This window comes from Thermobia domestica, chromosome 1 (genome assembly GCF_964235325.1).
Source record: "Thermobia domestica chromosome 1, izTheDome1.hap1.1, whole genome shotgun sequence".
Classification (NCBI taxonomy): Eukaryota; Metazoa; Arthropoda; class Insecta; order Zygentoma; family Lepismatidae; genus Thermobia; species Thermobia domestica.
In genome coordinates this window covers 117,184,776-117,197,835 of record NC_137454.1, presented here as the reverse complement: position 1 = coordinate 117,197,835, position 13,060 = coordinate 117,184,776, and the positions used below count along the sequence as shown (strand labels likewise).

At 36.3% G+C, this 13,060-nt stretch overlaps 1 protein-coding gene across 1 annotated transcript in view; it reads left to right on the top strand.

Annotated features, from left to right (window-relative positions):
* Positions 1 to 106: 106 nt before the first annotated feature.
* Positions 107 to 13,060, top strand: part of LOC145688256 (transmembrane anterior posterior transformation protein 1 homolog) — a 55,723-nt gene continuing 42,769 nt past the window's right edge. Inside the window, exon 1 of the mRNA XM_081762224.1 lies at positions 107 to 315. Coding sequence (XP_081618350.1) covers positions 159 to 315 — 157 coding nt within the window. The 5' untranslated portion in view covers positions 107 to 158. The remainder of the gene's footprint in view (positions 316 to 13,060) is intronic.

The window sequence follows — 13,060 nt, the reverse complement described above, 5'->3', positions numbered from 1 at the left end:
AAAACAGCTAAATTATCTTCAATTTTTATTTCATGTTAGTATACATTAACATTTTGTTTATATCAGTTTAAATTAAACATTTTGCTTTATCATTAGAATACCACAACAAATCTGGCAACTATGACTTGATATCGAAATGTCCGCAGAAGCAGTAAGGAATGGAATCGGTAAAATTAAATGAAAAGAAAATTAGGTTTCGATCTACATCAAAAGTTGTCACTGACCAGGAAAACCAACGAGAAGACTTTTCTCAAAACGGAGCATATGTAACAAGAAAGAAATCCGAAAACGTATTACAAGATGCGAAGAAGGAAGGTATGTTTTGATCGTTGCATGTGAATCATTGTGTTGTTATTTGTATTATTATTTCAGTATTACAGAGGAACATATTAGAAATAAGGTGCAGACAGGTATCACAAGGTGTAATCACATCTAATTCGGATCTGACAGTACATGAATGTTTATGTAGAAATGGAATATTTAAGTGAAGGCATTATCTATCATAAATTGTTTCATTAAAGCTTGTCAGCTGTGTCTGTTACTAAATTACATACCCTATTCATATTTCATCGTAATTGTATTCACAAACAATTCTGTGTTGGCGCCTAGATTCTTATTAAGGCATTACTGCTGTATCGCCGGACCAATTTGAAAATCGAAAAAAGTACCAACATGTACTGCATTCGGTTATATTTGGTTGGATTACATTACGTTACGTTAGATTACGCTATTAGGCGTGCAGTTCTACTATACGGGGATGGCATTTAGTATCTCCCCTAACTCGTTTCTTGGTTCCAGAACCGAGTACTTTGTTTTTGTCTAAATTGTGATAAAGGCAGAAGTACAAGGGCCCTGGGGACTTCTAACTCCCTTCGCTAGCTGTCCCTGGCTCTAGTAGTAGTAGTAGTAGGAGGAGGAACGTGTTCAAAGCCCCGCAGGGGTTAGTTGGGCTCTGTTCTCGACATGACATGGGCAAATTAAAGACTTGCCCCTTTTACAACCAATGGATCCATATAGTAAAACAAGTATACCTCTCCGCGAAATAGTCCATCTGCCTCCACATAGAGTGCCGCTTATAACATCAAAAACAACCAAAAAATTCAACCATTTTCTTAAGTTTTACTATTCTCCTTACCAGACTCTCACTCATTCTTCCTCACAAACTTAAATAAATTCTCCAATTGACCTGGTAAATTTCCTAAAATTGGTCCGGCGATACAGCAGTTAACCTCTTATTAATTGTATGTCATTATGTATTGTATATGTTAAGCGCATTTAGTGAGTAATTCAGCAACATGTACAGTTTATGTGCATTTCTACGATCTGACTTTCACTTAGCTACTTTACATAACTTTTTCCGGTTAAGTGCCGCAGAGTAGGTACAGAAATATCGAACCTGCCCGAAACTATACTAAATTAGGGGTATGTTTAAATGAAGGGTGCCAAAAGTAGGTAAAAGTTGAAAATTTTACAGGAGAAATAAGTTAAACTAAGGAAAACGTAGTTGATTTGGACTTATGTCAGCCTGAGGGGGAGGTCATCAATTTTTTTATATATATATAGGGTGTCCAATATACAATGCAACCCGGAGTTTGGGATAAATGAAATGAAATAAAATCTTTGAGTTTTACGTCCCACGATTATGCCGGTTAGGCTAAAGGAGACGGTGATGATGAGTAATGAATGAAATGGTGGAATGAAGAATGTGGAAGGAAACGGGAGAACCCCGAGAAAATCCACGCACACGGTGTTTGTCCACCACAAAGTTCACTTGGCGGGGGCTGGGATCGAACCCGGGACCCCAAGCACCAGAGGTGAATGCTACCACTGAGCCACCGCGGCCCCAGGAGTTTGGGATAGTAGAACTTTTGAACCTGAAGTGATACACGAAGAATGGTTATACCAAAATGAAGCCTTGTTCATGCATATATTTTTAAACTAGGAAGCAACGATTGAAGTACACTAGGAACCACACAGTACTGCCAGATGTAACCGAAGGTGTAAATTAATTTTTTTGCAAAACATGTAAATTGACTCATAACTCATACGTATGGATGTTCTGTCGTTAATTTTCAGTTTGTTTAGTTGGCAACACTGCTACTATCAGAAATGGGTTACCAGCTCTACAGCGGATGCTGGGAGTGTCCCCTGTTTCCATTCAAACACTGGTTCACACGTTTCACCAGGTTGGCAGCAACTTTACGAAGATTAGAAGTGTTAATGTTCTCAATGGCGCTGCGAATGTTCGTTTCCAGGTCTTCAATAGTCCGAGAATTTTCTTGTATACCTTTTGCTTTAAATAGCCCATAGAAATGAACAGCAGCGTTGCCGGGTGCATATAAGTAAAAATTTTATCATGATAATTCCAAGTTTGTTTTTCATTGTTTTCAGGAACTACATATTGTATACAGATCCTTAACACACCTTTTGATGCACTGAAACATCAGCAGGGTTGCCAATTCAGAGTGTTAATTTATGAAAACTACGATTTCCCTAGTTACCCCTTACAGAGGTCTCATCCTATTAGTTATCGGTGGAAATAAGAAATTCTTTTTTCTGTTCCATAGTTTCCAAGCTATTCCAACTAAACAGACTGAAAATTAACGATAGAACATCTATACGCATGAGTTATGAGTCAATTTATATGTTTTGCAAAAAAATTAATTTACACATTCGGTTACATCTGACTACACTGTGTGGTTTCTAGTGTACTTCAATCGTTGCTTCCTAGTTTAAAAATATATGCATGAACAAAACTCCATTTTGGTATAACCATTATTTGTGTATCACTTCAGGTTCAAAAGTTCTACTATCCCAAACTCCGGGTTGCATTGTATATTGGACACCCTGTGTTACTCTTTTAAAATATTGTCTATTTTTTTTTTTTTTTTTTTTTTTTTAGGTAGAGTTAGGTTATCTTTGTTATTTCAATGTAAATTATATCTACTTACGTTGGCCCCCTTGTGTCCAAAATAACCCTTGATTTGTGTTTCATTTAAGAATGGAATTTAAGTACATGTAGAAATGAGAAATGCGGTAGAGACTGTATGCAATTACTGGAAGAACAGAAATTAGTGAAATTATAATATTTTTCGAAAAAAAAAAAAATAGCTACTTGCAACTAAACATAAACCCTAATTTAACCTAATCTAACTTTACTTACCCCACCCTAAGCTAAATTAAGCCTTAACATGCTGGACCGTTCAAGGCAATACAAAGTTGGTGGGTGTGCGTGTAATGAAAATTTTCTTAGAAACTCCAGTCACTACACTTCAATATCAGAGCTTACCCGTGTTCACTTCCCACAATACCTTACATGTCCGTAAGTAGGCCACATTCAGTACATGTTGTAAGGCCGCGACAAAATTGCAGAGAGTTTTGATTGTGTTTTGTGCAACACCACTGTAATCAAGGCATTCACTTTGCAGTTTGCATATGCACTTCCGTTGTGATTTTATGTTTGTTGTTCCTTGTATTTTTCGTAGAGTTTGAATGTACTGTACGTGACATAAATAAATTATCTGTTCCATTCATGTGCTCAGGATTAACAACATTGATAGAAATTCCCAGTAGCACTTGTAATGATTCCGCACTATCAAGTACCGGTAACTCCATTCTTGTAAACATAAAATACACTTTTATTTTGTGTTGGACGGAAGGTATTACAGCACTTGTGGAAATTAGTATCTTATATGTATCTTGTATCATTCATCCCCGTGTACTCACTTATTTCAAGCGTAAGATTACTATCTTTTGGACGGCGTATCGTAAAGGTAGCTACATCTTCTAAGCTCCGACACATGTAACTATCAATTATTTGTAAATAATTCTTCTCTGTAAAAGAGAATGTGCGGATCTAGCGAACCTCGGCAAACTAATTACTTGTTACGTTAACATTTATTACAGTTCATCGTACTACCCTTTACTGAGACATTTTCGTTATGGAACAGAACTCTGAACACTGCAATTTATTTTAATGTATCCACAAGAAGTAGGTCTCTCAGAAACCCTTTACCGATCAATCTAGAAATCATGTACCAACTTACGTGGGGATGTCATTGAAGGTAATTTATATATAATCCGCTTCCGCGGAGGAACAGAAGATGAAGTTCAAAGGTGGCAGAGTGACGAATTTAACCACAGCTGTCGATTTAGCGTTAGTGGATATCAGGGTGGAAAAAAATCATGATTTTTTTCAAAAAAATCATTTTTGTTGATTTTTTTGATTTAAATCGATTTTTTTATTTAAATCAAATCTTTTTCTTCGTATAATACAAGTCGCGAACTGAAGAAAAAACATTAGGAATTAGTATTAAATGTTAATTATGTCATTTAAGTGAAAGTATTGGGTTTTAATTTTGAATTAATTCCCAATCGTTAACCTATTTTAATACCAAACAGTTTCTTAAGCATTAAGGAAAAAGTACAGCAACGTATATCAACATGACACTTTTCTTTTCACGAAAGTTACTGATATTTGACAAGGACATATTTTTAAACAATTAGGACTAGCTAGCGGCACGAAATACATATAAAATACGTAAATTTCGCCTAAAATTAACTAACTCACTCTATGACCTATGGAACCCGGAGGTTCAATGCCATGTTCACAAAAACTCACCACTAACTTCTATCCTTAGTCAACTGGATCCAGTTTGTACTTTGTATTCCTATTTCTGCGAGATGCAACTTAATATTGTCCTCACATCTGCGCTTAGGCCTTCCTAATGGTCGTTTTCCGATTGGACTTCCAGTTAAAACTGAAAGCGTTCCTACTTTCTTCCATTCTCGCTACATGTCCTGCCCACCTGAGCCTCCAAGATTTGATGACCCTAACAATATTTGGTGAATGGTATAAATTATGCAGTTCCTCATCATGAAGTTTTCGCCATTCCTCATTTCCGTTCCTTTTGGTTCCGAATATTCGTTTCAGGATTTTATTCTCAATTACTTTCAGTCTGCGTTCTTCCCTCAGCGTAAGCGACCATGTTTCACAACCATACAGCACAACAGGCATAATTATCGTTTTATATATTTTAAAGCTTCAAATTTCTCGACACAATTCGCGACGATAAGAGATTTTGAACTGAATAATAACACGAATTCCCTGCACGAATTCCAAAATAAAAAAATCAAGATGATCAGTTCGAGAAGAAACACTTGTGATTGTTAAAAATATGCTTTATGTGACGTGAAAAACAGTTCAAATGCGAGTTGTCCGTGCATTTAAGACATCTATACATAGCAGGCACGTTTTTATACTTTTCTGTTGGCTATTTTATTTCCTCTAACATTTTTTTCTGCACAGGTGCGGCAAATTTTCTGCGATCACATCGCAGATCGCGGCATGTTCTTCAATGGGGTCAAGTATCCACTTTATCAAAAGTATTATTCGATATTTTAACGCATCCAAAATTTGTCGTATTACGATCCCGACGAACTTCTATGTATTTAGTACATAAGTTTCGCCCAAAATTTTAAAATCTAATTTTTTTTTTTTTGCTTCGGAGAGGGGATCAGACCCCTCTAAATACGCCCCTATTATCTGGAAACAAACAAATAGACGTGGACACAAAAGAGTTTTCATCTTAAATGTCCATGGTGATTTCCCCGTTGGAATAGAAATTTTAAAACCCTGTGTTACAAAGAGAAGAAAGCAGGGTTCACCCGTAACCCGTTCAGACGGGATTTTCCCTGATCGTTCCCTACATGATACTCGTTTTCATACTGTGCTTACATACATTTGAGTCTCATTGTATTATGATTATTATCTTCCATAATCGAAATAACAGAAGACAAACGGGATTCACTTTAAATTAATTCATTTCGGAATTTGATTTAAATCAACGATTTTTATTTAAAAAATCAAGTGATTTAAATCTTGATTTAAATCAGACTGATTTAAATCAATCCACCCTGGTGGATGTGTGTGTAAACGTTGACATTAAGTTGTGGATTTATCCATCGTTCCATTGAGTACTTGAACTCGTCTGTTAGAAGAGGATTCACTGGATTAAACTCTTTACCTTCATAATGAAAGTTACACGATCATTCAAACATAGGACCAACACCGTAAGGTTTGTTGCTTTTTCGAGTTTGAAGTGGAAGTGTTTGGGTTTTCGTGTTAATTTGTTTATGTCTGACGTGCCATTTTCCCGCTTAGCCCTTAAGTACCCGCGCGGGGTGTTCACAGAATCCCAAACAGGTAACTTTTGTGTTGCGAGCCACAAGTCCTGATAAAAAATTATTTAAAAAATGTCTCAAAACGAGTTCTAAAAATCTAATTGCAGCAAATACTTTTAAAAACATGTCTAGAGTTATGCTACATTGACTTAATTATTTTAAAAATATATTTTTTATTGTAAAAAACTAATATCATTTTGGGGGTGTATTGATCCCCCGCGCGAGTACTGGTGTCACAAAAAAAAGGGCACGATTACTTAGAGGTTAATTAATTAGGTTGATATCTTTGCTACTTGGTTAAGTTTCTAAGCAGCACGGTGACTCAGTGATAATGCGTTCACCTCTGGTGTAAAGGGGCACTGGTTCGATCCAAGGCCACATCAGTTTGATGGTTTTCTCATTTGCTTTCACATTCTTATTCTGCCGATTCTTTCATAATCATTAAAACTCTGATTTCTGTGGCAATGGTATATTTTTATCCTGGCATCTTTTTATATTATTACATTCACACTCATATCTTAGAATAGAATATATTATAAATTTAAAATGAAACAGTAAATTATAACAATACCTGATTGTTAGATATGAAAAATTTAAAATTATAAAATGCAACAATTATTTTTTAAAAAATGGAACATTTTATATATTTTTCACTTTGACATAATATTTATTTATTAAATCTCCCGATATACAAAATCATGTGGTAATTGTGAAAGTCATAAAGAAAAACAGAGAAGGTAGAAGAAAGAAAAAGATAAAACGATGGTGCGTAGAAAAAAAAAGAAAATTATATGAGAAAACAACAAATTTTCCATAGTTAGTTATAAAAGGAAAACCTCTTCTAATAATTTGCTAGGAGGTAATGTACCTAAAATGGAAGCCACATTGCCTCGCTGAACTGCTACTGATACGTTGTGTCAGAAAATTAGTACCTCGTTTGTTGCCAGTAACGTGTGCAATACGTTGGCCTACTTCCTTGATGAAATTTAGACCTTCAAGGCTCCAAGTGCCACTCGATTTAATGGCCACGGTCACGAACGTGTATCTGTTGAGTAAGTATCACAGCAGATGAAATCCCAGAGAAGAATCTTACCCCTCTTCCATAATGCCAGTGTCATGCCATCTGGTCTTTTGCCGTCAGATTTGTTACATCCCGGAGGTTCACGAATAGATGGAAGTTCCACCGATGTGAGTACTCTCCAGATAATATCTTCACTTTCGAATGTCTCACGTGTCTTCCGGAACTACTTATGCAAGAGAGACCGTGTAGACCTTTCTGGTTGACTGATGTACCACGTTTAGAGCAGTTGTGTGATTTACATATGTCTACCCCTAGGCGAAATGCAACTGCAATACAAAAACTTTCATTTAAAAGTTGTAGTCGTAGATTGTGTGAAGGTAAAGACTGTAGCCAAGCACCTAAAATTGGAGATGAGGAGGCGAGAAGTCGGCCCTTGTACTCTTGGCTGTCTGCTTCTTGTAGTAACACTGATTGATGCAATTTGATGATCGGGTTTGTCCAAACTGATTGTGAACTTCTGCCAGTTATTTCAGGAAGACGTAAAGCTACTAGGTTACACCAACCAGATATGCAGTCGTGGGCATCAGATTCTATGCGAGGCTCATTTTCTTACATAAATTAAAATTACATAACAATAATAAAGGTATGGATTATATTTGAATACATATCTGATTTAGGTTTTAGGAGTGGGTACAATAAGCCCACTATGGAAGGTTGGCAACAAAGAGCATTCATTATTGTAGAAAGTTCAAAAGTCAGTAAAACCATAATACAGCATAAATGGATATTCTTTCCATTATTTCCTAACTTACCGTATAAACTAAAAAATGTTGCAATGAATCATAACTTAAAAGTCAGCATGAAAGCACCTATAAATTTGAATAGAGTTATTTCAAAAGCTATTTCGTAGATAGAAATTCTCTTACCTGCATTTACGAAGTATGTTGTTCTTGCCTAGACACTTAACATTAGTATGACGAAAAGAAATATCAACAGTAGAGTGAAGAGACATCTAAGGGAGTCACAATATGATAAAGGAGCTATTTCCGGGCTGTCAGTCATTTACAAAAAAACAATCATTATGTGTAGGATATTATGGTTTTACATCATGCTACATCAAGGATTGAAAGGAACGTTTTTGAGGCTTACTCATTATGACGAAAAGTTCTAAACTAAACACTGAAAAACAATTATTACCAATTTCATTAACAAAAATTAACCTGTTACCCTTCTACCATATATCTTTATTACTCTGTATATACATTAATAACAATTTACTACTTCATATTTCTGCACTACATCGAAATGTCCGTTTATAAGTTTCGTCCATTTTTGAGAATTAAAAATTCACTCTCAGTATGATTTGAGAACAGTGGTTCTCGCATAGATTCCATATTGGTGTGTGTGTAAGGCTGAAGATATATCAAGATCATCGCCAACGAGAATTTCCTTATTTATCATCTAAAAGTTAATTTATTTAGAAAAGGTAATTCTCTTGTAAGTGAATTTAGATAAATTTAAATTTAATGGGACAATAATTCAATCTCGTCCCCCTCTCCCCCCCCCACACACATAAAATTCAGTACATTAAACCGAAGACGCGTCGAAAAATACGTTACAAAAACTTAAAAGATTCCGCTGTATTAAATAGAAGAAACTATTAAGAACTTTTTCATGATATTTGTTAAGCCTCTATGTTCTCGTAAAAGGAAACTCGTGTATGGGTCCGAATCGGTCAGTCTTCTGTTGTTTGTAAGAATACAGTTACGTGAGGAGAGAGACTCACTGTTCATATGTGTAAGGTTGTACTTCATTTCAAAATCTTTCGGGATCTATCATTAGATGCATTCATTAAAAGGATAGTTAAAAATGTTAAAAACGAAATAAATTATCGTACTTATCTTAAACCGTCAATTTAAAAATAAATGAATAAATAATAAGCATCGTGCAGACAAAACCGCTTCGAAATCCATTGTATATTTTGTACACGTATGCATACCTTGAGATTCAGCTTTGGCTGTACTGTATGAGAATTAAATTTATAGGCTAAGATTAGTATCTTTTATGTTTTTCAAAACCTTTTAACCAATTTTTAATCCATACATCTGAGGATAGAACCCGAAAGGTTGTGCAACATCGTGATATAGATCTTTTGAACTTTCACTGACAGGGCATTAATACCAGCAGTTAGGAATTCAACCCAGTCGTGTCAATCAGTTACGAAGCGTGACAAAGTGAGTCAGCATAGTGTAGGAAGATCAGGAAATGCACATAATTTCTCGTTGCCGCATTAGACAGCATCATCAACATTTTATAGCGTCGAAAAAGGGTCGCATTGTGGAGTTACTTGAAGCTGGCTTGGCGTTTTATGTGATTGCCAAACAAGTGAGGCATTCCGATGTCACTGTGGCTCAATGTTGGGAAGGTATCAACTCATAACAGTCGACTACGACATACCGCAATAGACGACCGTCACAGTGTCCAACCTTACAACATTACATAATCCTATGATGTGTGCACCTACCATCCGGACACTCTACAATATCCCGGGGGCCGCGGTGGCTCAGTGGTAGAGCGTTCACCTCTGGTGCTTGGGATCCCGGGTTCGATTCAAGCCCCAGCCAAGTGAACTTTGTGGTGGACAAATACCGTGTGCGTGGGTTTCCTCGGGGCCTTCCCGTTTCCTCCCACTTTCTTCATTCCACCATTTCATTCATTACTCATCATCACCGTCTCCTTTAGTCTAACCGGCATTATCGTGGGACGTAAAACTCAAAGATTTCATTTCATTTTTCTCTACAATATCCCGTGTCATCCAGATACGTGTTTCTTGACGACTGGTATCAGCTGTATTGCAGGTGCACCGTCCCCTGCGTACGTTGTAAACGCCAGTTTAAAGTCGGAATCAGGCAGCATGGAATTCTTATGAATGGCAGCGGGTCGTATTCAGAAGTGTCTCAGTTTTGCATTACGGCAGATGACCATCGTGTACGTCTGTGACAGCGCCAGGGGGAGGGGTTCACATCCAGACAATATTGTGAAATGGCACACCGGCTTTACTTCTAGTATCATGGTATTGGGAGCTATCGCATACAGCTTGTGGTCACCTCTCGTGGTGATTTGCGGAATCTTGACAGCATGGCGATACGTGAGTGATATTCTGCGTCCGCATGTGTTATGCCTCCTGTGAGAGCATACTAGTACAATCTTTTAACAAAACAGAAACACCGCGCTCGTGGGTTTTCTCGGGGTTCTCCCGTTTCCTCCCGCTTTCTTCATTCCACCATTTAACTCATTTCTCATAATCACCGTCTCCGTTAGCCTAACCGGCATGACCTGGGGACGTAAAATTTAAAGATTTTATTTCATTTTCTTTTAACAAAACAACGCTCAGTCACGCAGGCCACGTGTATCTATGGACTCTCTATCTCATATTGAGGTTCTTCCGTTGCCAGCAAAGTCACCTAATCTCTCCTCAGTTAAACGCGTTTGGGACCAAGTCGGACGCCAACTCCGCGCCACTGTCGATCTTCAAAACTAACTTGCCTGAGGCGGCGATACACCGATTGCGACTTCCAAGCCGTATCATCAACCCATATATCTATGTCCTATGAGATACTACAACTTACTGATATGCAACACCACGTATTACTCTCGTACAGCCATACCCGATGTCGGATTGGTCTGATATTGTAGACATTACAATAAAGTTGCATTTCATTTCCTACATTCTGTCTAGGTGTTTTTTGTCAGGGAGTGTATTTGAACGGTGACTGAGATTTATATATTTAATATGAAAAGTTCATTTCTTGCAATTAAGTTCCAATTGAAAGTTTTTTATTTTCACTTCATGTAATCAATGGAGACTATCTAAAATGGATCTTTTAGTTGTACTCGGAAGCTCTGAAGGTACTGTATTTCATTTGCATATACTTTCTTCTTTCCCACCCATAGCGTAAGAAGACAAAATACAAGGTGGGGAGGCAGTTTTATTTAGTCATAAATCCAAAAATACTGTACGTCAATAAATTTAGAATAAACGTTATATATGTACACCAAAGAAATGGAAGGTAATATCACTCTTACCTCTTTCGTTGAACATAGATCTTTAATTCATACATTCTTTGGTTCCGACGATAGATCTTTAATTCGTACGTTGCTTGGTAACGACGAACGTTGATAGGAATAACATGTCACATCCTCTGTCTAGGAAAGATATGTAAGAGAACGATGCAGTGGGAAATATTTTCTTATAATAAAGCATCATCTATTTGATTTATATATATATATATATATATATAAACGATTTCTAAATGCAGAAAACTTTCAATAGCGTACTTAAAAAACATGCGTTAATCTTGTATCCAACAATGATTATTTCTTCGTATATGCTCTCTCACACCTCTCTTCGGAAGGCCTGGAAAGAGCCTAAATGATGTAAGATATAAGGTTAATGCTTGTTATTTAACCATATAGGTATATGAGATGCAAGGGCTCGGAAAAAACTTTTTTTTTTTTTTTTTTTTTTTTGCTTGGGAAATTTTGGGCTTTTTAAAAAATTGTTTAAATTGATAACGCAGATTTTGTTTCGCTTCTCTACAACACAAAAACTCATTTGATTAATGGTTAATGCAGATAATAATATACAATCTCGAAAATTTACCATGAATTTCGAGAAGATATTTCAAACAGTTTTAATTCTTAAGATATTTACTGTACATTATGAGTCCCGAAAGGTTAACCAATGTATATAATACGAATTTTCTAACGTCTTATATACAAAAGTAAGTACATTTAAAAAAACACACACACAAATAACTAACAAAATTGTATGTAGTATTTTTACTTCAAAACATCCCACACCCTCTTTTTGAAACAAAATAAAATTACAATAAAACATGAGAGAAATATTTACATTTATATAATTCGCTTAAAGGCTGCACATTAAGAGGAAAACAAACTGTTACATGATATACATAATTTATTGTAGTATATGTGTGAGTTCAAACAAACACCTGCAAGGCAATAATATATTTACTGAACATAAAAACACAGCACAAAATATAAGTTTTGATATTGTAGCCTTCTCAAAAATAATTATGTTTTGTCTTTTTCTTCATTACGTATATCATTCTGTCGTCTGTGTGTTATAACCTATAAGTTTATTATATCTGACTTCTGGAACTCCCATAAAAATTCGTACTAGAGTAAGAATGAAGAATAATCATTGTTTTATTACAACGGATTAATTTGTAAAAGATTGAAAAAATGCAACCTTTGTATAGGACGCTCAAAAATAGCTAATTTTGTTAATGCACCTCCTCCTGAGCATTAACAGTGAAAGAGTAAAAAACAAAGTTTGTAATTATTAGTTTCGTCCAGTCATTAAGTACATTTTGGATGCAAAAGACTTGAGTAGTTTCGAAATTTGGCAGGATTGTAAACTTGTGACCTTGAGGTACCGCCGTTCGCTTTGAATCTTAAAAAATGGCGGTTCAGAGGTAGCATTACGCATAAAACTCCGTTTCTCCAAAAAGATTTTTTAAAATTGAAAGTTAGGGAGGAGAGGATTCGCAGTGTACATTTCCTACAAAATTAAATAAATTTTGAAAATATCACTGATTTAGCTCATCTTCGAAAGGGCTCCTCCACAGCCTCATGGCCAGAGCGCTCATCTTTGGGCGCGTGGTCGCGAGTTCAATTCCGATTGGGAGCCCAATGCGTGGGATCCCGTCTCAGGCCTCAGTGATGAAAAGCGACGCTAAACACGCTAACAAGACAACTAAACGCACAGATACTTACGGTGAAGCGCAAACTCCTGTTGGCAGTCCTGTAAGTTTGTGCAGTTTTAATAAG